We start from the raw sequence: 26,548 nt of genomic DNA on the forward strand, positions 1-26,548 counted from the left end.
CTGACCCCCTTTTCCTGCGCAGCTTCATCGCTGTGGAGCCCATCGACAGCTACTGCGTCCTCATCTCCTCCAAGGTGGTCTACTTCCTGAAGCCGGGGGACTATGTGGACCGTGAGGGCATCTTCCTGGAGGTGAAGTACGACGACCTCTACCACTGTCTGGTGTCTAAGGATCACGGGAAGGTGTATGTCCAGCTGACCAAGAAGGCAGAGACCACCAGCAGTGGGGTGGCTATTCCTGGCCCCTCCCACCAGAAACCCATGGTGAGCTGTCATTGGAGGAGCTCATGTGACGTGAGGGTCGGAATAGACCAGCTGAGTACAGCTCCAGAGGAAAAAGGGCTTTTTCATTTTTGGAGAATTAAAGGTTACAAAGTAAATATGTGAACGGTTGTGTGGTCCACAGATGGTTCAGAGTGGGAAACACTGTTCTGGGAGTCTGGGCTGTTTGCTTTGGGATCTGGCTCTGATCTGGCTCTGATCTGGCCCTGATCTGGCCCTGATCTGGCTCTGATCTGGCTCTGATCTGGCCCTGATCTGGCCCTGATCTGGCCCTGATCTGGCTCTGATCTGGCTCTGATCTGGCCCTGATCTGGCCCTGATCTGGCTCTGATCTGGCTCTGATCTGGCCCTGATCTGGCCCTGATCTGGCTCTGATCTGGCTCTGATCTGGCCCTGATCTGGCCCTGATCTGGCCCTGATCTGGCTCTGATCTGGCTTTGATCTGTCAGGCTTTCTGTACATGTGAAGCATGTGTCGGATCCCCAGAGGTGTAACCGTGGGACTCTTCTCCACAGGTCCATGTGAAGAGTGAGAGCCTGGCCATCAAGATCTCTCAGGAAATCAACTATGCTAAGAGTCTGTACTACGAGCAGCAGCTCATGCTGCCTTCCAGTGAGAACGAGGACTGCATCCTGCTGGAATCCTGATCTGGACTTTTCCAAAGGGAGTCTGGGGGCTCCTCTCAGGCATCGTGGCTTTAACAGGATGCTGCAAAGGGAGCACACACTGAGCAGATGTGGAACAAAGCACATCTGGCACTCTGATCCTCTGAAGGCGTCAGGCGCTCATATCCTGTTTGTGAAGAGACAGAACTGTAAATAGAGCGTATGTGTATATACTGTTAATGATCACCGATGGAAGCTGATAATGTGAACTCTAACAAACTGCCTTTACATCTCTATTTTGTGTATCAGAGACTATGAATAGAGGGAGAAAGTTGCACTGACAGAGGGAGGGGAGGGACCAGCACCCCCTCCCTCTCTCTCACACACACACACACGCACACACACACACACTCACGCACACGTATACACACACACACACACACACACTCACGCACACGTATACACACACACACACGCACACACACACACGCACACACACACACACGCACACACACACACACGCACTCTCACACACACACACACACACTCACCCACACACACACACACACACGCACTCACTCACACACACACACACACACACACACACACGCACTCACACACACGCACTCTCACACGCACACTCACACACTCACACACACACGCACACACACACACGCACACACACACACGCACTCACACACACGCACTCACACACACGCACTCTCACACGCACACTCACACACTCACACACACACACACTCACACACTCACACACACACACACACTCTGAGGAGCTGCCTGCCACCGTCTGCTCTGCCTTTTACAATCACAGACTGTCTCCTGGCTCTACTCCTATTTAAAAAGGTTTTTTAAGGAACCCAGTTTTGTCTGTAAACCAGGTGTTGAAGCAGCATCAGTTCTGGTCCAGTCGGAGCCGTGTCTGAGCTGGTGACTCACACTGGCTCAATAAAGCACCAGACTGCAGCACTCACTGTGTGTGGCTCCTGTTATTTCCACACTCCATCATCCTGTCCTCCCACAGGGGATCAGTCGGCTCTGAAGTTCACCATCGGTTCAGAATTTCTGCTAAAACGCGTATTTGATCTGCTCTTGTATGTGATATGACTTGAAAGTGTAGACTCGGTCAGAATTGAAGATTAAAATCCAAACTTGAGGAGGGCTTCAGGAATGACTGCTCTTTAATACGCAGAAATCTCTTGTTCAGGAACTGAAATGCAATTGGACAAACAGACCTTCATCATTCTGTGGACACATGAAACCGAGTGAAAACGATCTGCAGAAGGTTTGGAAAGACTCGTGAGGATCCGTATTTCCTGATGTGACTGACAACAGAAGCAGCTGGAGAAGCTCTGCAACCCCTTTATACATTATTTCATTGCTTTAGATTAGAATGAACACTTTTCAGTTAGAAATACTTCAACATGAAATGAATCAGTGGCCTGGCCTGCAGACGGCTTCACTCCCTGCTTCCTGCTGTGAACAATGAGGCTGAGGCACCTGGAGTCTACCTGCTGGCCAGCAGAGGGCGACAGCGGCTGGGATTAGGTGCTGGAAGGACAGGCTCCACCTCTGACTGTGTGTTACCTGAAAACACTGGCCATTGATAATCAAGCCCGTTTCTAGTTTCTTCTTCTTTATTCTGGTTCCATTTGTAATCTTTACCTCCAGTTGGAATGAAGAAGAAGAAAATAAGGCCCAGTGGTTTTATTGTGAATTAGTCCTTACCTTCTTGGCATCAGAGAAAGGTGTCGTTAGGATTTCTTTCATAGACTTTCAATCCTTATTAAAGGGAAAGTTCAGGTTTTTTTTAAACCTGGACCTTATCTCTGGCATAAAATTCGTTCATCTACTCACGATGACAGTTTGGTGAAAGAAAAGCAGCAAGTGTTATTTCCACAGATGAACAGGCTGCCTTTGTTGGCTCATACAGTCTTATTTTGAACCGTTGACGATCAGCATGGTTTGTTGGTTGTTTCATCAATCAGCCTGTGGAAGCCTAAAGCAGTACATGAGCCAACTATCATCCTGGACAAATGTCAGAATGATACCTCGATATTTGTTCCTTCCTTAAATTCTCATTAACAATGGCCTTCATCAGAGCAGCACTTTTTTCATTTATAGCACCTACAGTGCTACAGAAGGCTACATTTAAAATCTAATATGAACAAAATCAGAAAAAAACACACAAAGTAGCAAGCTCTGACACCTTTTTACAATTTTCATGTCACTTTATCAGTCTTGAGTTGCTCTAAACAGACAGACAGACATTTTCAGCACACTCTCCTCTGGTGGGGAGGGGGGGGGCACAACAATCCCAGCTTTGTCATGGTCTTCAGAGACTTAGTGGGGGGTGGGCAATGATGAGAGCATCCCTCTGTCAGGTGGGTTGTTTTAGGAAATAATCCACAGAATAATTGCTCAATGTAGTGTCTACAACAGGATCACCTGGTCTGAGATCAGCCAATAGGCAAGCAGGAGCAGAATTCTCCACCAGCATCCATCATGTGTCGGCTGCAGAATGAGCAGAATGAGCAGAATGAGGCTCCGCTCCTGAGGCTGAGGTGGGGTGCAGGTTCAGCTGCGAGCAGAAGATCAGTAAGCAGCCGGCGCATGGGGCAGGTGGTGCCAGTGGTGCCGGGGGTGCTGGGGGTGTGGTGGAGCAGAGTCCGGGGTCACGTCAGCTCACAGATGAAGATCAGCAGCAGCGCAGAGTTCCACATGGGGGGGCACGGACTGGCACCTGCGCTGATGGCTGCACACAAACAGGACAGCATGCAACTCTTCACTGTCAGATGTTAACGCTTTCTGCCACTGCTGCCTCAGCCATCAGAGATCATCACGTTCCCTCATCACCATGAACAAACACTCAGAGGTTTATTTTCACCGTGTCCAACTCAGCCACACATTAAACACTATTACCTTCTGTTTTGCTCTTCTTTTATTTGCTCCAAGTACCTTTGAAAAATGTGTGCACCTTTTAATCAAATCAAAGTGTGTGATGGAGCCTTTTCGTAATGAGGGGCCCCCCGGCCCCGCCTGCAGCAGCAGCTCTGGGCTCGTTGGGCCTTTCTTTGTATACTGACATTTTCTAAGGAGTTTGTTTGTGTGAAAACGCAGATTTTAAAAATAATCAATTCTGTGCTGCTACGTTGGGAACTCTGGCACTTTCTGTTTCACACCTGTTAGGGTGCGTAACCATGGCAACTGGAACGTTGTGCATGGAGTAAGACCCCAAATCCAGATGAGCTGAAAAGATCTCAAAGATACAAAGCAGGGACAAAATGTAGAAAAGGAGGAGGAATTTGAAAGTATTTGTTCCCCTCGATCATCATGGGAGGTGATCACAGAAAAACACACGCCAACCAGCTGATTTCTATCATGTTTTGTTATCTATTTATAATGATCTTTAATAATAGTTAGCAATTCTACGAGCTTGAATGAGGGAAACTGGACTTCTGGGATCTTGAAGACGTTTCACCTCTCATCTGAAAGGCTTCTTCAGTTCTGAACTTGATGGTGGGGGGTATCAGCTGATAAGCAGAGAGGGTCGTTCCAGTCACATGTGTCACTGACCCCCCTGATCGATGTGCACGTTGTTAGAGTCAATAGCCGCTTTCGGACTGTAGGAACCTTTGGCAGTTCTAATAACCTTTTAATCCGCGGGGCCGTTTTCTCCCGTGTTCGGACATACAGGAACTCGGGGCTTTCTCCCTCAGTTCCTATAACCATTTAGCTCCTTCTCCGAGGTCGGGTCTTTTCATGGTTCTATAGAACGCATCTAACGGAGGTGTGTGGTGGTCGGTAGCTACGCCCCATGTCATGCTACGGACACAACCGGCGGGTGTTTAATAAGTTAAACTTACACTTTGTCTCCTTTGTCTGCAGCGCTCTGCTCTCCTTTCTTCCTTCATGAAATGAAAAAGTATCGCCTGCGCTTGATCCTGACTCTCTGTGAGCTCTTCCAGCCTCGATATTAGACGCCTGATGTGATTGTCTCCCCGCTCTCCATGTTAGCTTCTTGGTGGTGTTTTTTCTACTCTCCTTACTTTTAACGGGTTCTGTTTTGTTGTTGAATGTGGCGCTAAACGGCTAACGTACCACGTCACTGACGCAGACGGCTGCGCGCGGCGCATCAGTCCCGACCTGGTCCCGACTCATGTGCGAATGCAGACTGAAACAGAAGGACAGTTATCAGAACAAAATTCGAGTAGGACAGTTCTGATAACTGCGTTCTTATAACTACTCAGTCCGAAAGCGGCTATTACCACCTCTGAACTGTCTCCCTGCCTGACAGGGAGAGTTCTGGCCACAGGATCCAGGCTGGGAATGCTTGTGAAACTGCCTGGAGAGGAGAGACCATGCTGCTCTGTAGGTGCTGGAAGGTGGTACCTGAGACCACCTCCTCTGTTCAAAGATGCTTCTTCCAGTTTAACATAGATGGCTTCCTTGACTCCTCTGTCAAACCATCCGTCTTCTCTTCAGAGTCCTTTGTCCTTGCTGTGTCCACCTTGCTCCCTGAAAGCCTCCACTTCTTGAGTTTTTGATCCAGACAAACAAATTGTACTTTCCATTACAGACTTATAGAAGATGGAAGTAAGTCTGTTACGTCTCTTCTTATAGATGGGCCTCATTAACATTAGCATACAGGAAGTCCAGTGTTGTATTCTCTCTAGTAGGACAGTCCACATTCTGTTTGAAGTTGGGGAGCTATGAATGCACTCGGGTGGGAGTCTGGAGACGGAGTCCACTCTGCTCCTGCAGCAATGCTTCAGGGAAACACACATCGCTGCATTCTTGTGATGGTTTCAACTCCTTCAACTCTTCCAACATCTTGCTCCTGTCTCTCCCTCAGCATTACTTCCTTATATACGCAGAGATTTGGGGTATTTTTCTAGGCATTAGATGGGTTCTGGAGAGCTCAATCAATGGCTCCTATTTGGAAAACAAACAAACAACAACAACAAAAACCTTGGAAGTGTAGCAGAGAAGGCGACATGGTTTAAATCTCCAAAGATCAGTAGACATTATGGATGTAAACCCACAGCCAACAGTTCAGTATCTCTGGTAGAGACCCTCTCCTTCACAGTGACCACCTGTTGTTAACAGCACTGGGATACCTCCACCTTTGCTTTGTCAATGCTGCTAATGTCTCTGTCGACCTATACCATCTCAAAGCTGGGGTGTGAAGTTAAGAGTACACTATATTCACCTATATACCATTCATAATACTACACTCTTGGTGTCCTTTCTGTATCCTCCTGAGCACTCCAAGCTTGTCCATTTTATTTGCTCTCACATTCCCTGTGAGGATCGAGGGAAGACTTTGTTTAACATTGCTCCTCCTTGGTATCCATGGAGATCTTCAACTCATATGGGATTTGAGATCTTTTTCAGGCCATCAGTTTGGGCCATTTTAAGGTTCTTTTAGTAGTTTATAAATGTCTTTGGCTGCCTTATTTATCTGATCTGTCTTTGAGTTATGAGCCCTCGCGGACCCTGAGGTCCTCTGGTACCGGCCTTTAGTCTTTAGTTGTTGAACTAAAACTTATGGTGAGGCCTTGTTCCACTATTGTGGACCTCATGTGTGGAACAGCCTGCCAGAGAACCTCAGGGCTGCAGAGACTGTTGATGTTTTTAAAGAGGCTCAAGCTGGATTTTATTTTATTCATTTCTTTATTTATTTTGTGTTGGTTTAGTTTAGTTTATTTTGATCTATTCATTTATTATTTTAAATATTTGTCTTTTAATTATTTGATTATACACTTATTCATCCAGTGTTTTTCCTCACAGGGATCTTCCACACCAGGGACTTTGCCTACTCGGTCTGTGGGCTCGTTGCTGTGGGGATCGCCCTGGTCGGGGTGGCTGGGGGATCCTGCACTGCAGCCCTGGCTGTGGTGTGGACGCCGGCCTGCCCTGATCTGGGCTGATTGCTGTTGCTCATGTTTGGGGGGGGGTGGGGGTTGTTATGTGATGTGATGTGTGTAACTTTATGTATGTATTGATTTCATTATGTAAACACTTTGTGCTGCTTTTGTATAAATAGTGCTGTGTAAATAAAGTTTACATCATCTGTAACCAACTCATAATATGACTCATGATAACAGATGTTAAAACTTCTCAGAAGTATGAAAAATATCCTCTCAAGCAGCACAGTTTCTAAAATATCTGCAAGGAGTTGCTGGTTCCAGTCCAGTTCTAATCAGTCATTTGAGGGGCAGACTGCACTCTCGAACAATAATAAAGCTGACAAAAACATCAGCACACACACACACACACACACACACACACACACACACACACACACACACAAAGAACAGCTAGTTATGCTGTTCCCCAGGTTCTTTAAGTTTGTGTCCAGCTCCAGGCCGCTCAGACATGCATTTAACCACAGGAGCCACACAGGGGCCACACAGGGGCCACACAGGGGCCACACTTAGTCACAGAACCCCTTCAGACAATTGGCCACCACAAGGGATGTATCTTAAAGAAAAAAAACGTTTTCTACCGTTGCTAAGGTGGTTGCTATGGACGCTGCTATCTCTACTTCACCGACCTGCACCAAAAAATGTATATATATATATATATATGTATATATATATATATATATATATATATAGCCACATAGTAATAGTGTCCTCATAATAGAAATGGTTGATAATACATTATCAACCATTTCTATCAGTTATATTAATTATTTCAGTGAGCCAGAGGGAGAACAGAGTGGTGTAAAAGGCTCTTTTATAAGGCTGGGGGAGAAGACCTGTTATCAGGCATGTGCTTTTCTTTGGTTTTTCAACTTTATTGACCAAACGTGTATCTCTCATAATATATTCATCATAAATATATCATACGCACAAAATATATACGTATAATCTATCTTTTTGCGACTTTATTAATAACCCTTCTTTGCAAACCTACGAGTACGGGGTTGATTTTGTATGATGTTACATGGTGCGGCTCTAAAAGTATCTGAGGTAAATTTATTTAAATTTTCTTTGTATTGATCATCGAGATGAAGTGTAATTACTAATTCGGCTGCACTAGATATTTGATATTTTTAAAACGCTACTTTGCAATTGTGAAATTGGTGAAAATTATTTTTTACCATATTTGATAGCGCCCCCACTTGGTGGTCATATCCATATGGGTATAGTCACATAGCTGAAGTCAAGAGCTCTCTATAACAGTTGGTCCCATATCTGTAACCTCTTCTGTTAATGATCAACAAGCCTTCTAAATTGCACTGAGGTCAACGTTCAGAGGTCAATATTTCAAGGCAGGACTGATTTATAATCTTCACACTGACATATGTTACTCACCAGGTCAAGGTCATTTAAAAAATGTCTTTCATTTTGTCCTAAAACAAAGTTTCACCTGTGTTTGGTGTAAGCTTCTTTCAGGTGTGGGTTCTAAGACCATTTGATTGTCCAGCCTGGATGAAATAAAGTCTGGATTTTTTTTTCATTTTTGGTCAGAAAGAACCTTTAAGGTATTGATGATTTTCCTAATCATGTTCATAATTTTGGATTTGGGCTAGTGTAGAGTTTATTTTACTCATAGGTGGGTGACAATGGGCCCCTGGGCATGGGCATGTCAACATCCCATACACCCACGGCAGGGCACTCACTTCACAAAAATGATAAATAATAACCATAAAGATTATTCTTCAACAGGTAGCCCCCTCAGCACCTCAATTATCCTACCCTGCCCCTGCAGTACATCTTCTGCCCCTGCAGTACATCTTCTGCCCCTGCAGTATATCTTCTGCCCCTGCAGCACATCTTCTGCCCCTGCAGTACATCTTCTGCCCCTGCAGCACATCTTCTGCCCCTGCAGTACATCTTCTGCCCCTGCAGTACATCTTCTGCCCCTGCAGCACATCTTCTGCCCCTGCAGCACATCTTCTGCCCCTGCAGTACATCTTCTGCCCCTGCAGCACATCTTCTGCCCCTGCAGCACATCTTCTGCCCCTGCAGTACATCTTCTGCCCCTGCAGCACATCTTCTGCCCCTGCAATACATCTTCTGCCCCTGCAGTACATCTTCTGCCCCTGCAATACATCTTCTGCCCCTGCAGTACATCTTCTGCCCCTGCAGTACATCTTCTGCCCCTGCAATACATCTTCTGCCCCTGCAGTACATCTTCTGCCCCTGCAATACATCTTCTGCCCCTGCAGTACATCTTCTGCCCCTGCAATACATCTTCTGCCCCTGCAGTACATCTTCTGCCCCTGCAATACATCTTCTGTCCCTGCAGTACATCTTCTGTAAAGACAGACATATGTGTGTGTGTATGTTATTTGTCCGCTATAATCACTACTATAATACTACTACTCTTTCATCCCTATATTAATCAGCCCAACTTCTTCCATCAAATCAGATACACATATAACCAGATAGACATATGTATGTTTATGTCGGCTTAAGACGACAACCAGTCGATGTGATGTAAATCACTAAAAGTGGTTTGCCAACACATTTAAGATGTAAAATCTAAATGATAAATACATAAATAGGAGTCATGTTTTTTGGTAAGTAGCTCTTTAAGCAGCTCGGAGTGGTTGCCAGGTTCGCTAGTACCTGCGTTTTTTACGCATTACGTGACCAGTCCGCCTCTATTGGGTCAACAACCACACTGCTACAATAGCTACCAGGCAAGCTAAACGTAAAAGACGGGAACGAGATCTGGCAACCTGATAGTTTAACAATGTATAAGAAAGCCCTTCGTAAAGCTAGAACTGCTTATTATTCATCATTGATAGAAGAGAATAAGAACAATCCCAGGTTTCTCTTCAGCGCTGTAGCCAGTCTGACTAAGAGTCCGAGCTCTGCTGAGCCAGGTATTCCTTTAACTCTCAGCAGTGATGATTTCATGAGCTTCTTTATTAATAAAATTGTTTCTATCAGAGAGAAGATTGATGGAGTCCTTCCCACTATTATCAGTGATGTATCATCAAGTACAGCAGCTTTAGAAGTATCTTTAGAACCTGATTTGTATTTAGACGGCTTCTGCCCAGTTGATCTCTCTGAACTAACAACAGCAATAGTCTCTTCTAAACCATCAACTTGTGTTTTAGACCCAATCCCAACCAGACTGTTCAAGGAGGTTTTCCTATTAATCAACACTTCCATATTGGATTTGATCAATCTGTCTTTGTTGACAGGATATGTACCTCAGACTTTTAAGGTTGCTGTAATTAAACCTTTACTTAAAAAACCTACTCTTGATTCAGAAGTGTTGGCTCATTATAGACCTATATCCAATCTCCCTTTTATGTCTAAAGTTCTTGAAAAAATAGTTGCAGCTCAGCTTTGTGATCACTTACACAGAAATAATCTGTTTGAAGAGTTTCAGTCAGGATTCAGAGTGCATCATAGCACAGAAACTGCACTGCTGAAAGTTACCAATGATCTCCTCTTAGCCTCTGATAGCGGACTTGTGTCTGTGCTTGTCCTGTTGGATCTCAGTGCTGCATTTGATACGGTCGATCACAGTATCTTATTACACAGACTTGAACATGTTATTGGGATTAAAGGAACTGCATTAGGCTGGTTTAAATCATATTTATCTGATAGATTTCAGTTTGTTCTTGTAAATGAAGAATCTTCCTCACACACCAGAGTAAGTCATGGAGTTCCCCAGGGTTCTGTGCTTGGACCGATTCTTTTTACTTTATACATGCTTCCATTAGGTAACATTATTAGACAGCATGGCATAAATTTCCATTGCTATGCTGATGATACTCAGCTGTACTTATCTATAAAACCAGATGAACCCAATAGGTTGGTCAGACTACAAGCATGTCTTAAAGACATAAAGACCTGGATGACTCAGAACTGTCTGCTTCTAAATTCAGACAAAACTGAAGTCGTTATCTTTGGACCTGAGCGCTTCAGGGAGAAATTGTCTAGCTATATAGTTACTCTAGATGGTATTTCCTTGGCTTCTAGTTCTACAGTGAGGAACCTTGGAGTTATTTTTGACCAGAACTTATCATTTGACTCGCATATAAAACAGGTTTCTAGGACTGCCTTCTTTCACCTTCGTAATATTGTTAAAATCAGGAACATCTTGTCTCAGAGTGATGCAGAAAAACTAGTCCATGCATTTGTTACTTCAAGATTGGACTACTGTAATTCTTTATTATTGGGCTGTCCCACATATTCTCTGAAAAGCCTCCAGCTGATCCAAAATGCTGCAGCCAGAGTTCTGATGAGAACTAACAGGAGAGATCATATTTCTCCAGTTTTAGCTTCTCTTCATTGGCTCCCTGTTAAATTCAGAATAGAATTTAAGATTCTTCTCCTTACATATAAAGCTCTTAATGACCGAGCTCCATCATATCTTAAAGATCTCATTGTAAGATATTTTCCTAACAGAGCACTTCGTTCCCAAACTGCAGGTTTACTTGAGGTTCCCAGAGTTTCTAAAAGTAGAATGGGAGGCAGAGCCTTCAGTTATCAGGCCCCTCTCTTGTGGAATAAGCTGCCAGTAAATGTCCGGGAAGCAGACACCCTTTCCACTTTTAAGACCAGGCTTAAAACTTTCCTTTTTGATAAAGCTTATAGTTAGGGATGGCTCAGGTGATCCTGAAACATCCCATAGTTAAGCTGCTATAGGCCTAGACTGCTGGGGGGCCTCATCTGTCACACCTTTCCTCACTTTACTCTCTTCATGTATATGTGATATTATTATGGTCATTAACTCGTGTTTCCCTGTTCCAACAGATATCCTTTGAATGGTGTTACAGTGCCGCCGCCGCTGTCAAACGAACAGAGTAAAGCATATTAGAATGCATACACAACAGAAGTTCTGTTGTGTCATATGTAACTACACACAATAGAATCGTTGTTCCTTCACGTCAGCCTAAATTCCTTCGCATTGTCCTGGTCGGGCTGCCGTGCCTCAGCCACTGGCAGATATAGTGTGGCGATATCTAAAAAAATATAGAGATTTTTATATATATAAACAGAAACTATGGGGAATGTCGGTGAAGAAGAGATTGCAGCGTCCATAGCAACCACCTTAACAACGGTAGAAAACCTTTTATTCTTATGTTTTTTTAAGGAGATAATAAAATCTTCGGCGAAACTACTAAACGAAAGATGCTCTACATTCTCTGAACGCAGATTATGAAAGTATTATGCATAGCTCTCGCTGGAAATCGAAATGCAGACAAATGCAGATGCTTTCTTAAAATGTTATGTTTTTCACAGAAAATAGGCCGACAGTCGGCCATTTTGTTTTTTTAGCTGAGGGAAACTTGATAGTCACGTGACCTGGTTGGAAGGCAAAGTAAATGAATAGGCCAAATAAAACGTAGTAATGTCACAGTTTTGGGGGCCAAATTGAGACAATACTACGTTCCCCTTGTGGACCAACGTAGCTATTACACGTTTTTCTGTGAGACTGGGTTGGTATGAATACATTTGACTTTACATGGTAAGGTGAAGATCCTCTGGTGTTAGAGAGATTCAACTCAGTTTAACATTTTGCTGTTGAGTAATAAATGAACTTCAACTTGTCAGCATGTGCGTTATTATCAAATTAAGGGAATAAAAGAAGATGAGAGTTTCTGTTTTTTCTTACCCTATAAAAGACGAAGCATGTGACTTAAAATCATAAAATCAAACATCTTATTTTGAAATAATAAACTAGGTTCTATAAACTTGATGAAAATATGAATGATGTTTTAGCATTTGAGCAAAAAGGATCTTTGATCATTTAGTAATCATTTGAAGTGTGTTGATCTTACCTTTGTAGAGCTGTTTTCCTTTCTTCAGTCTTGGGTTTTCTGTTGCACAGAGTAAAAGCATTTAGTGGGCTGGTGCATGGTGGGCTGTGGCAGAACGATGCAACAGGCAGACTCACCGAACACAATGAGGCGGGTGTGAGTGTCTGTGGAGCCCAGCGGGTTCTGGGCTGTGCAGCGGAACATGGAGCCATTCAGCTCAGCAGGAACTCTGTCCAGCACCAGCTCCCTCCCGTCATGCTTCTCTCTGCCATCCAGGAAACTCCCACCCACCTTGGTCCATGTGTACATGGGCTCAGGGAAGACCTCGGTCTGTGGAAACATGTTTGTGAGCAGAGAACAACGGGGGGGGGGGCATGGCCCAAAAAGAAGTGTTTATCAGCCGTTGTGAACCTCACTGACCACCACAGCCATCAGAAATGCACTGTGTCAAACATAGGCTTTAAAGCTATGGTAGGTAATCCTAGAGAGCTAGCAAGAGAGCTAGCAAGATTCGAAAGTGTCCCCTCCTCTAAGCTCCACCCCCCCCTCCCCATTCCGTCAGTGCTTCATCCAAAGCCGGTAGAACCGCATGCGCACATGGAGCAGGGAGCCGGCAGAGGGGGGCGTAGGCAGAAAGCAGAGGCATCTGATTGGTTTTTTGTAGGCGACCAATCCGAGATCAGCGGGACGCTGATCTCGGATTGGTCAGCTTTTTCTCAGTCCTGCAGCTGCCACAGAGGTCTGATTATTTTCGTCCCTTTTTCTAAATACATCTTGTATAGATTTCTCTCAGGATAGATGGACCATTTCACCCAGTATTACAAAATGTGTTTCTGAACAGGATTACCAACCATGTCTTTAAGGAGGACAGGCTCAGTACTTACTCTGTGGCCTGGCATCAGCTCCTTCAGCTAACATACATACAGAGGAGCTAAGCTAATGCTAAGCTAATGCTTAGCTAATGCTAAGCTAATGCCATCCCAGGTTCTTAAATGTCTCGTCCAAACCTTTATAGGCTGGTTGCCCTTATCTTCACTGCTGGGAAATCCTCAGAGGGGATCATATCTGAACAGCTGTGCAGGGACATAGGACCACCCCCAGGATCAGTCCCCTTGGCTTCTTTATCAAACTGCCACAACCTTTAAGCATTTTGAACATTATTCAGGTGCAAATCTTATTCACAAATTGGGCCAAAAAAGAGAAAATGTAAGTGGCTGGGCTTGTGGAGCAATGTGATCTTATACCATAGTGTTACCACCCAAGGGTGTGTGTGTGTGTGTGTATGTGCGCGCGCGTGTGCGTGTGCATGTGTGTGTGTGTGTGTGTGTGTGTGCGTGTGCGTGCGTGCGTGTGCGCGCGTGTGTGTGTGCGCACGGGTGTGCGCGTGTGTGTGCGCGCGTGCATGCATGCGTGCGTGCACGTGTGTGCGCGCGTGTGTCTGTGTGTGCGCGTGCGTGCGCGTGTGTGTGCGTGCGTGTGTGCGTGTGTGTGTGCGCGCGTGTGTGTGTGCGCGCGTATGTGCGTGCGCGTGTGTGTGAGTGTGCGCGCGTGTGTGTGTGTGCGTGTGTGTGCGCGCGTGTGTGCGTGTGTGTGTGTGTGTGTGTGCGTGTGTGTGTGCGCGCGTATGTGCGTGCGCGTGTGTGTGTGTGTGCGTGTGTGTGTGTGTGCGCGCGCGTGTGTGTGTGTGTGTTAGGGCTGCAGCCAGGAGAGTTGTCCCAGCTGTGAGTGACTGGGTTTAATCAGCTGGACTGCTTTTAAAAACAGGTGGAAGATGCAACCCGGGGGCCGGTGGGGCCGGTGAGGCCAGCTATTGTTGGAGTGTTGTTGCAGTAGCTTGTGCAGAGTGTCTGTAGCGTAACTCTTTCAGTGGAAGGACGGTGACAGTTTGACTTTGGGTTTGGTTGGTCTGTTAATCACTTAAGCCTCTAGCATGGTTGCCGCGTCTGCTAGCGCGAGCGGTGTTGATGACGTCACGATTTCGTGCCCGCCATGTATAGTGGCGCAGGTCGATGCGCCAGTAGTTGCAATCTTCTCCGTCACAGAGGTGTCGCTGCTACGTTAAGGTTACCGCTACTCTACAACCACGAAAGTGGAGAAGAAAACAATGCCGCTGTCAAGAGCAGGAATACTGTAATTAATGATACTGCTGCAGTTTTCAGATCATTTTAAGTTTTTAATTCAGTTAATAGAGGTGAAGGTTTGAAGCCCCCGGCATCAACATTCTTACAGAACTCTCCCTCTTTCCCCAAAGTTCTGCCAATCTCTGTGCACCAGTTTTGGGAGTTTACGTGCTCCCTGTGCTGCTTCACTGCAGTTTCGTACAGCTGCCTGTACAAACGCACCTCCTGACTGAGCCGGTCTCACATCGGTCCATCCGGTTTTTCGTTGGTGGCGCTGCCAAGTTACAAAAATCGACTGGTGCACGACAACGCGCTGCGCCGTCTGTTCAAGGGCAGCGCCAGGCCTGAAACGCCATTTTGACGTCACGGTGCGACACCGCCGTGACAGACGCGGCAACCATGCTAGCGCCTTTAGTTTCTTGTTTGTCCTCAGCAGGTTCTGTTGGGATTGTGCTTTTCTTCTAGGTTTTGGTGGAATAGTATTACTTTTCTTTTCCAATAAATAACCATTTAACATCAGCCATCCGTTCTCATTGTTTTATTTCCTCAGCTCGGGACACTTTATTGTTACCCCGTAACAGCATTCATGGCCATGATTGTGAGACATAGAAATATTGTAACTGTAAGGGTTCAGTAAGTTTATCTCTGAGCGATGTCCCACTTGGTTATTTTTAGGGACCGAGCAGTGAAACTGCTCGGTCCCTATTGTATCTGTAAGGTTTATTATTATTATTCCGATTCTTTGCAAAAGGTATGCGAAAACTCAGGAAATTTTGCGAGCGCCACCTGCCAGTCGACGACATGAAAGAATCTAAACTTTATATTTTTGGGAGTTGCTCATTGGCTCTGTAGCGCCCCCTATAATGCTTAAAAATGGTCCCCTTAATAGGATTAGTTTCGCATGGGACGACGAAATTCGGTACACTCATTCATCATGCCCAGACGCAAAAAAAAGTCTCATGCCGCCATGGTCCCACGTCCACAGGAAGGCGGCCATTTTGGATGGAAAGTGCGTTTTCGTGCCATTTTTGACCGATTCCACGCCTTGCTTAAGATCGAACTTGTCCTACAGATTTAATGCTACAGACTTCAAACTTGGCCAGGTTACTCTTAAGACATGGGGGGGAAAAATTCATGGGGAAACTTTTTCAAAACTTAAAGGGCGTGGCCATGGCGACGCCTCAAAGTTCGATGACTCGCCATCACTCGCCACAAAAAATTAAGTTGCTTATAACTTCCACATACATTATCCAATCTGTCCCAAACTTCATACGGTGAATGCTGGACCCAGCCTGAACGCGCACACATAAAATAGTGATATCCACCTGCAGCGCCACCTAATGGTGGTCGGAAACGTCTTATTTTTTCCACACCTCGCATTTGATCGAACTCCTCCTACAAATTTAATGGTAACAGCTCCAAACTTGCCCAGATTACTGTTAAGACATGGGGGGAAGGAATCATGGAGACACTTTTTCAAACCTCAAAGGGCGTGGCCATGGCGACGCCTCAAATTTATGACTCGCTATGAAAAATTAAGTCGCTTATAACTCCCACATACATTATCCAATCTGTCCCAAACTTCATACGGTGATTGCTGGACCCAGCCTGAACGCGTACATATAAAATAGTGATATCCACCTACAGCGCCACCTGCTGGTGATCGGAAACGTCTTTTTTTTCCACACCTCTTATTTTATCAAACTCCTCCTACAGATTTAATGCTACAAGCTTCAATCTTGGCCAAGTTACTTTTAAGACATGGGGGAAAAAAATAATTGGCCAACTTTTTCAAAACTTAAAGGGCGTGGCCGTGGCGATGCCTCAAAGTTTGATGACTCGCCATCACTCGCCACAAAAAATTAAGTCGCTTATAACTCCCACATACATTATCCAATCTGACCCAAACTCCATACGGTGAATGCTGGACCCAGCCAGAACGCGTCCATATTATCATAGTGACATTTTCCTGTAGCGCCACCTGCTGGTGGTTGGAAACGTCTTTTTGTTCCCACACCTCGCATTTGATCTAACTCGTCCTACAGATTTAATGCTACAAGCTTCAAACTTGGCCAGGTTACTCTTAAGACATGGGGGGAAACATTGATTGAACAACTTTTTCAAACATCAAACGGCGTGGCCATGGCGACGCCTCAAATTTATGACTTGCCACAAAAAATTTAATTGCTTATAACTTCCACATACATTATCCAATCTGTCCCAAACTTCATACGGTGACTGCTGGACCCAGCCTGAACGCGCACATATAAAATAGTGATATCCACCTACAGCGCCACCTGCTGGTCGTTGGAAACGTCTTTTTTTCCCCAAAACTCGCATTTTTCGAACTCCTCCTACATATTTCATGCTAAAATCTTCAAACTTGGCCAGGTTACTCTTAAGACACGGGAGGAAAAATTCATTGAGAAACTTTTCCAAACTCTGAAAGGTATGGGTGTGGCCAGGTGGTGAAAATCATGTGATGGCATTTGTGATTTGAAAGCCTTATCATCATCTCAAGGTTATGAATCTTGGCACACACATCAACCGTGTCGACCTCGTACGTATGTAAAGGGTATCGTGTGTATGCGGAGCAAAATGGCTCAGTGGCGCACCCTAGAAATTTTCAAAAACCCCTCCGCAATGGGGTTTTCATGTGCTCGTACGTACGCAGAGGGTATCGTGCGTGTGGGCAGAGCTGCAGCTCCAGCGTCAAGTGCATGCCCCAACGTACGCACATCCCAACGTACGCACATCCCAACGTACGCACACCTCGGTCCCGCATACAGCTGCTTGCAGCTTTCTAGTTATTTTTTTTTTCTCCTCCGTTATTCTTATTCTTTGCAAAAGGTATGCAAAAACTCAGGAAATTTTGCGAGCGCCACCTGCCAGTCGACGACATGAAAGAATCTAAACTTTATATTTTTTGGAGTCGCTCATTGACTCTGTAGCGCCCCCTACGATGGTTAAAAATGGTGCCCGCAATGGGGTTAGTTTCGCGGAGGACGACGAAATTCGGTACACTCATTCATCATGCCCAGACGCACAAAAAAGTCTCAGGCCGCCAATGTGCCCCGTCCACAGGAAGGCGGCCATTTTGGATGGAAAGTGCGTTTTCGTGCCATTTTTGACCGATTCCACGCCTTGCATAAGATCGAACTTATCCTACAGATTTGATGCTACAGACTTCAAACTTGGCCAGGTTACTCTTAAGACATGGGGGGAAAAATTCATTGGCCAACTTTTTCAAAACTTAAAGGGCGTGGCTGTGGCGACGCCTCAAAGTTTGATGACTCGCCATCACTCGCCACAAAAAATTAAGTCGCTTATAACTTCCACATACATAATCCAATCTGTCCCAAACTTCATACGGTGATTGCTGGACCCAGCCTGAACGCGCACCTATAAAATAGTGACATCCACCTATAGCGCCACCTGCTGGTGGTTGGAAATATCTTTTTTTTTCCACACCTCGCATTTGATCAAACTCCTCCTACATATTTAATGCTAAATGATTCAAACTTGGCCAGGCTACTCTTAGGACATGGGCCGAAAAAATCATTGGCCAACTTTTTCAAAACTTAAAGGGTGTGGCCATGGTGACGCCTCAAATTTATGACGTGCCAAAAAAAATTAAGTCGCTTATAACTCCCACATACATTATCCAATCTGTCCCAAACTTCATACGGTGAATGCTGGACCCATTCTGAACGCGCACATATAACATAGTAACATCCACCCATAGCGCCACCTGCTGGTGATCGGAAACGTCCTTTTTTTCCCAAAACTCGCATTTTTCAAACTCCTCCTACATATTTCATGCTAAAATCTTCAAACTTGGCCAGGTTACTCTTAAGACACGGGAGGAAAAATTCATTGAGAAACTTTTCAAAACTCTGAACGGTGTGGGCGTGGCTAGGCGGTGACAATCGTGTAATGGCGTTTGTGATTTGAAAGCCTTTTCATCATCTCAAGTTTGTGAAACTTGGCACACACGTCCAACCTGATGACCTCGTACGTATGTAAAGGGTATTGTGTGTGGGGAAAGCTAAATGGCTCAGTGGCGCCCCCTAGAAATTTTCAAAAACCCCTACGCATTGGGGTTATTATGTGCTCGTACGTACGCAGAGGGTATCGTGCGTGTGGGCAGAGCTGCAGCTCCAGCGTCCAGCGCATGCCCCAACGTACGCACATCCCAACGTACGCCATCTCGGTCCCGCATACAGCTGCTTGCAGCTTTCTAGTTATTATTAGGGACCGAGCAGTGAAACTGCAAGGACCCTATTGTATCTGTAAGGATTATTATTATTAGGGACCGAGCAGTGAAACTGCAAGGACCCTATTGTATCTGTAAGGATTATTAGGGACCGAGCAGTGAAACTGCAAGGACCCTATTGTATCTGTAAGGATTATTATTTTTCTCCTCCTCCGTTATTCTTTCTTATTCTTTGCAAAAGGTGCTCGAAAACTCATGAAATTTTGCGAGCGCCACCTGCCAGTCGACGACATGAAAGAATCTAAACGTTATATTTTTGGGAGTCGCTCATTGACTCTGTAGCGCCCCCTATAATGCTAAAAAATGGTCCCCGCATTGGGCTTACTTTCACGTGGGACAACGAAAATCGGTACACTCATTCATCATGCCCAGACGCACAAAAAAGTCTCATGGTGCCATGGTCCCAAGCCCACAGGAAGGCGGCCATTTTTGATGGAAGGTGCGTTTTCGTGCCATTTTTGACCGATTCCAAGCCTTGCATAAGATCGAACTTGTCCTACAGATTTAATGCTACAGACTTCAAACTTGGCCAGGTTACTCTTAAGACATGGGGGGGGAAATTCATGGAGAAACTTTTTCAAAACTGAAAGGGCGTGGCCGTGGCGACGCCTCAAAGTTTGATGACTCGCCATCACTCGCCACTAAAAATTAAGTCGCTTATAACTCCTACATACATTATCCAATCTGTCCCAAACTTCATACGGTGAATGCTGGACCCAGCCTGAACGTGCACATATAAAAAAGTGATATCCACCTACAGCGCCACCTAATGGTGGTTGGAAACTTCATTTTTTTCCACACCTCTTATTTGATCAAACTCCTCCTACATATTTCATGCTAAAATCTTCAAACTTGGCCAGGTTACTCTTAAGACATGGGGGCAAAACTTCATGGAGAAACTTTTCCAAACTCTGAACGGTGTGGGCGTGGCCAGAGGTGAAAATCGTGTGATGGCGTTTGTAATATGAAAGCCTTATCATCATCGCAAAGTCATGAAACTTGGTACACACGTCCACCCTGACGACCTCGTACGTATGTAAAGGGTATTGTGTGTGGGCGGAGCAAAATGGCTCAGTGGCGCCCCCTAGAAATTTTCAAAAACCCCTCCGCATTGGGGTTATTGTGTGCTCGTACGTACGCAATGGGAATCGTGCGTGTGGGCAGAGCTGCGCGACTACGGCGTCCAGCGCATGCCCAACGTACGCACACTCGGTCCCGCTCACAGCTGCTTGCAGCTTTCTAGTTATTTTTATTTTTTTTCTCCGTTATTCTTATTCTTTGCAAAAGGTGCTGGAAAACTCATGAAATTTTGCGAGCGCCACCTGCCAGTAGGATTAGTTTCGCGTGGGACAACGAAATTCGGTACACTCATTCATCATGCCCAGACGCACAAAAAAGTCTCAGGCCGCCATGGTACCACGCCCACAGGAAGGCGGCCATTTTGGATGGAAAGTGCGTTTTCGTGCAGTTTTTAGCCGATTCCACGCCTTGCATAAGATCGAACTTGTCCTACAGATTTGATGCTACAGACTTCAAACTTGACCAGGTTACTCTTAAGACATGGGGGGAAAAATTCATGGAGAAACTTTTTCAAAACTTAAAGGGCGTGGCCGTGGCGACGCCTCAAATTTATGACTCACCATGAAAAATTAAGTCGCTTATAACTTCCACATACATTATCCAATCTGTCCCAAACTTCATACGGTGAATGCTGGACCCAGCCTGAATGCGTACATATAAAATAGTGACATCCACCTATAGCGCCACCTGCTGGTGGTTTTAAACGTCTTTTTTTTTCTCCACACCTCGCATTTGATCAAACTCCTCCTACAGATTCCATGGTAACAGCTCCAAACTTAGCCAGGTTACTCTTAAGAGATGGTGGAAAAAAATCATGGTGAAACTTTTCCAAACTCTGAACGGTGTGGGCACAGCCAGGCGGTGAAAATTGTGTGATGGCGTTTGTGATTTCAAAGCCTTATCATCATCGCAAGATCATGAAACTTGGCACTAACGTCCACCGTGTTGACCTCGTACGTATGTAAAGGGTATCGTGTGTGGGCGGAGATAAATGGCTCAGTGGCGCCCACTAGAAATTTTCAAAAACCCCTCCGCATTGGGGTTATTATGTGCTCATACATACGCAGAGGGTATCGTGCGTGTGGGCAGAGCTGCAGCTCCAGCGTCCAGCGCATGCCCCAACGTACGCACATCCCAACGTACGCACACCTCTGTCCCGCTCACAGCTGCTTGCAGCTTTCTAGTTTTCTTTGAGCTCTATGCTTGGGTGAACTTGCCTTCTGTGAACCTTCTTAAGTTCTGATGAAGTGGCGCTCCAGACCTTTAAATTGATCCCAGATTGCCCGCTGAAGCCCTCTTGAACACAAAGGTGCTTAAACATGATTTCTTCTTTGTTTTTGGACTTTTTAAGTTTGGAGAGTGAAAGGTATGTTTACCTCGTCTCCATAGTTTTTATGGTGATGATTATGGTTTTATTTGCCATATTTCTTTTTCTGTGGACATTAGCATGAAGTTGCCGAGGTTCTCCTGAACCAGTTAGTAATGGATTAAACAACTATAACCTGTTATTAACTTTCAATATTACATTAAGTTATATTGCAGAATTTTAAATGAATACATGTGAAATGTGTAAAAATGATGAGCATGATACACCTCTGCTGTCTCTGTAATCTACAGCTGAAACATCAGCACCTTCTGAACATTCATGCAGAATCCAACAGTCACATCCAGTCATAACTTTTAACATCCAGTTTGAACTTTATAGAAATGTTCTCTCATTTTTTTATTGGTGAAGTAAGTTTAAGTGGAAGTGCTTTGACCACACACGACCTCACTTGTCAGAGCCCTGCGCTCTGAACCAATCCTCTTTGAGCATGAGTAGCTCATATAACTTCTCTGGGTTCACAGACCTCAGGAGAGTGTGAGATGGAGTCACTTCTAACTGCGGGTCAACCTGAAAATGGACCGAACTTTTGGGACTTTTTAATTGACTGCAACCTTTCTGTTAACACTGAACTCTGGGTGTGATTGACTTTATTCCATTTCAATGTTTTTTCTTTGTTTCTACAGAATACAAGTGAAGTTTGTGTTGGTTAAATGAATGAATCCTTTGGAAGGTTTTATATCGGTGCCCTCTCTCCCTTCCAGGTTCCTTCTGCTTCTCAGAGCCTCTTTGTCACAAACTCACAGCAGAAGGCCCCAGCTGGAAGCCCTGGACAGTGATCCGCACTGTGTCTCCCACTTTGGCCTTCGTGGGGGTCATGGTCAGCTTGGGTCCCCTGGGAGCCGCTGAAAGAAAAGTAAAAGACACGTTGGACAGCTTGAACACCATGCAGACCTGAAACTTTCAGCTTTCGTGTGAATAAGAAGAAAGCCAGAATAGTACATGTGTGAGCACATGCAGCATGTAACAGCCTCCTTCTCACTAAAGCCGTGCAAACTGTGCTCGTTCTGTTTCTAACTCACATGATGAATTCACTAACTTGCTTTTCACTACTTGTTCCTTGTAGTCTTAAATTTGTCTTCTTCCAATCTCTGATTATACTTGCCTCCAGCTGCAGAAATAATGGGAATATCTCTGACTGATGTCAGTAAGTACATATTAGGGCTGCAACGATTCGTTGACATTGTCGACAAAAATCGATAAAAGAAGGAATGAAATTTATTGTCGACTACTGTCGCCAGAGGTGTTTTTCCAACAGAGTGAGGCATCTTACTTAATTACAATCTCTGCCGAGAGTAGCACGTGCACAACAGCGTCTCTGTCGCGCGGTGACGTGCACAGAAATGAAAAAAAAAAGAAAAACGCACTAGCTACACCTATCAAAACTTCTAAAGTTTGGGAGCATTTTAGCCTTTCAATAAAAAGGCCAATAAAAAGATTTGATCACCATTTAAAGAGAAAGAGGGCTTTAACGTTATGCCTGACAAACGTATTTTACTATTTTACTTGATTGTAATGAATTTTTTTTTTTATAAAACATATTTGCCTGTGCTTAAACAATGGACAGAGGTTTATTTATTTATGGATTTATGAACATGTAGCACTGTGCCTAATTGGTTTCAGAGAGGACTTTTTGATTTACTTTTTATATGAATCAGCAGCAAAGTTGAATAAAAGATGCACTTTTCATTGAAGTACCCATCTTTCTTGTGTTTATTATCATTTGCCACATAATTAAAGCAACTTCATGCTAAATTTAAGAAAAAATTAATAATTATCAGATTAGTCGATCGTTTCAATAGTGTGTGACTAGTCGACTGTTAGAATAGTGGTTGGTTGCAGCCCTGGTATATGTGCTATGGTTAGATCTGGCTGCTCAGACACAGTCTAACTGACTTTGGTTGCTTCTCAAAGATTTACAGCAAAACGTTCTAACACTGTTTTTACAAACTTCCGCAGTATATACACATGTAACGTGTGTACATGTATGAAACGTGCACAGTGCAGTACCAATGTCCAACCTGAAGTACAAACTGTCATTCTAAAGGATTTGCAAACAATTTATTGAACACATAAGTTAACTTTTGTTAGCACCTCCTCCTACTCTGCCAGGGGCAGATATTTACTTACATACATACTATAATGAAGTGAAACATTATGTCGAAATAATTTACCCATATTATGAAAATATATTACATTGTTGTTTATGTGAAGAACGTATATACTAGTGCACAAGGAATAAAGTTTTTGAAATAATGCAGTTGGATTTGACGGTGGAGAAAGCTGTCGGGACGGGTTCAGCCTTTTCCACGGCAGACTCGGGTTCATGTCAGGTGTGGTGCAATAAACTCTGCTGCCTCTCACTCTCACTTCCTGTTACAGAATTACAGTTGTTTTTTTTTCTTTTGGATTTAGTTATTTCTGAGGGTCAAATTGTGGCCCAGACAGGGACTTTGTTTTTTAACATAAAGTGTTAAAATCCTTCCAAATGATAAAACTGCCCCAGCTGCGAGCATATCAGTGTGCCAGTACTGAATAACACTACTGGGTATGGATCATGGGTCATCCACAGAGCAACGGGGATTTTTGGTCTTCCTGTTATATTTAGTGGAGCCAGGATCTGACTCTGAGGACTAAGGCGCCCATTTTGACTGGAGCTATGAACACACACAATTTATGATTTATGATAATTATGATTACAATGAATTGAATTCCAATTGGCTTGAATTGGACTTTATTATTTAAGTGCCTTGAGATGACATTTGTTGTATTTGGCGCTATATAAATAAAAATGAATTGAATTGAACACAACCCGACAAACGCTGAGGAAGGAGCGACTGAATACACTTGGACGGGTAACACGTGAAGGAAGCAAGCAATCACAGAGGAAGTACAGCTGCCCAGCAGCAACACGAGGAAAAGGACTTTTTATAAACTTAACAGGAAATTTTACTACAGGAAACAAAAACTACTGATTCACCATTCACATCTGCAGGACAGTCGTGAAATGCGTTGCGTAACAGTGGCTCCCCCTCATCCTAAAACCCAAATGAAGCATTGTTTTGCTGGTTTTCTTTTCCAAAGCATAATGTTCTGTGTGTTAGCACCCAGCTGTGAGCTGCAGTCAGGCCCTTTTACAGCAGCTTCTCTGCCTACAGTTGCTTTTAAATTCAGATCTGCATGTTTATCATGGCTGCCTTACCAAATCTGCATTTGTTTTATTTACAAATCTTCAATTGTGCCCATCCTCAGAAATTAGCGACACATTTGCAAGCTGCCACATGTAGGCGACTGGTAGGAGCAGTATTAGGCCAAATCTGACTGCGTGCAGGGTCACAGGGTGGGCAGCAGTACAAATGGGAGAACGTTTTGAAGACACTCGGTCTGATCAAATAGTCCAAAAATGACCTCCTAGGAAATTGTCATGGGGTTAAGGAAAAGTGGAGGGACAAAATCCCAAAGGACTCAGGATCACCACACTTACACTAAGTTGGGATGTTGGTCTGCAGCTCTGAAACTGCAAATGTTCAATAAATATTCTATAAAAAGTGCTCAAGATACTTTGTCTATGGATGACTATATATATATATATATATATATATGATATATATATATATATATATATATATATATATGATATATATATAAACATATATTTATATATATAATATTATTTATATATATATATATATATATATATATGATATATATATAAACATATATTTATATATATAATATTATTTATATATATTTATATATATATATATATGATATAGAATATTACTTTAGCAATAACAAAATAAGAGAACATTTCTATAAAGTTAAAGATGATGTCACAGGCTAATCCTGCTGTCCTCCTTTGTGTCCACATAAATCACAGTTATGACTGGATGAAAATGAATGAATGTTACTATGAAAGCTGCAGCTACCAGGACTCATTATAAAGTGTTTCCTCTGCTAAAGGAGATCATTGCTACTGGATGTTTGAATTTCCTTCGGGATCAATAAAGTATCTATCTATCTATCTATCTATCTATCTATCTAATTGCAGAAGCGAGGAGCTCCTTTCCTTACTATTCGGAGAATTTGAACAGCCCAGATCATGGCTGCCATTTCCATACTTGTGGCTCAGTGTGAGTAAAAGCAGGAATATTCCTGGCCTTACATGGCCAAAGCACAACGTTTATACAGCCAGGAGCTTGTCCTTCATCTGACAGCCCTTTTTTGTTTTAAGTAAGGGCAGTCATGTTAGAGCAGAACCAACAAAGGTTGGTGTATGACTCACCGAGTGTGACCTCCGCCTGCATGGGCATGGACAGAGCTGGATGCTTGACCTCGCAGCTGAACAAAGCCTCGTTGTCCAGCTGGGGGTTGAGGCTCCAGGTCAGCATGGCCCTCACCTCCACCATGCCGTCACCTGTTGCCTGCTGCCTGTGCTGGAAGTAGTAGAGCGGGTCACTGCTCTGGACCCAGCGGGGAAACTCCCGGCTCACTACTGTCTCAGGGATCACCTCCATGGTTGGTTCGGGCTTTAACTTAAACACCTCCTTTTTGCCTTCTTGGAGGGCATCTGGGCCACTTTGGCTGAGCTGAGTCAGTTTGCTCTCCTGCTCCAGCAAAGTCACGGACTTCTGGAGTTTGGTGTCATCAAGATCTACCTTAGGGAGAACCTGGGAACTCCACAGCCCCGCCTGATTCCTACCCCCGGTCTTGTCTGGACTGGACCCCTTGTTTTTAAATCCACTTGATGAGGAAGTCTGGGTGGTTGGCAACACATCAATAAGCTCACCATCCCGCTTGAAGTACACCTGAAATGCAGGGACAGAAGCAGCTGAAGTCAACAGGAAGTGTGGCAGCCGCGGCTATTCAGAGACAACACGGGAAGCCGGACAGCCTCTCTCATTCTCTGGCGAAATTGCTACATCTTCAATGTTAAATTGACGATAAAACAGTTATTCACAAAACACAAGATATGCCCAATACTGCATTTACTTTCATAACTACAACATGTTGTCCTGTAGCTTAATGAAGTGATTTGTTCTGA

The 26,548-nt window shown here is 44.3% G+C and overlaps 2 protein-coding genes across 9 annotated transcripts in view; one reads left to right on the top strand and one right to left on the bottom strand.

Moving 5' to 3' along the window:
• Positions 1-2,060, top strand: part of vps13d (vacuolar protein sorting 13 homolog D) — a 107,854-nt gene extending 105,794 nt beyond the window's left edge. For all 8 annotated transcript variants that reach the window (XM_075475433.1, XM_075475434.1, XM_075475438.1 and 5 more), the window contains 2 exons: positions 23-263; positions 797-2,060. In XM_075475433.1, the coding sequence (XP_075331548.1) occupies positions 23-263; positions 797-928 (373 nt within the window). In that variant the 3' untranslated portion in view covers positions 929-2,060. The remainder of the gene's footprint in view (positions 1-22; positions 264-796) is intronic.
• Positions 2,033-26,548, bottom strand: part of LOC142390433 (immunoglobulin superfamily member 21-like) — a 39,603-nt gene continuing 15,087 nt past the window's right edge. The window contains exons 6-10 of the mRNA XM_075475849.1: positions 25,790-26,312; positions 22,249-22,349; positions 12,782-12,974; positions 12,666-12,704; positions 2,033-3,659 (exon numbers count right to left, since the gene is read on the bottom strand). Of these exons, the coding sequence (XP_075331964.1) occupies positions 3,580-3,659; positions 12,666-12,704; positions 12,782-12,974; positions 22,249-22,349; positions 25,790-26,312 (936 nt within the window). The 3' untranslated portion in view covers positions 2,033-3,579. The remainder of the gene's footprint in view (positions 3,660-12,665; positions 12,705-12,781; positions 12,975-22,248; positions 22,350-25,789; positions 26,313-26,548) is intronic.

The sequence above is a fragment of the Odontesthes bonariensis genome, chromosome 10 (genome assembly GCF_027942865.1).
Source record: "Odontesthes bonariensis isolate fOdoBon6 chromosome 10, fOdoBon6.hap1, whole genome shotgun sequence".
Classification (NCBI taxonomy): domain Eukaryota; kingdom Metazoa; phylum Chordata; class Actinopteri; order Atheriniformes; family Atherinopsidae; genus Odontesthes; species Odontesthes bonariensis.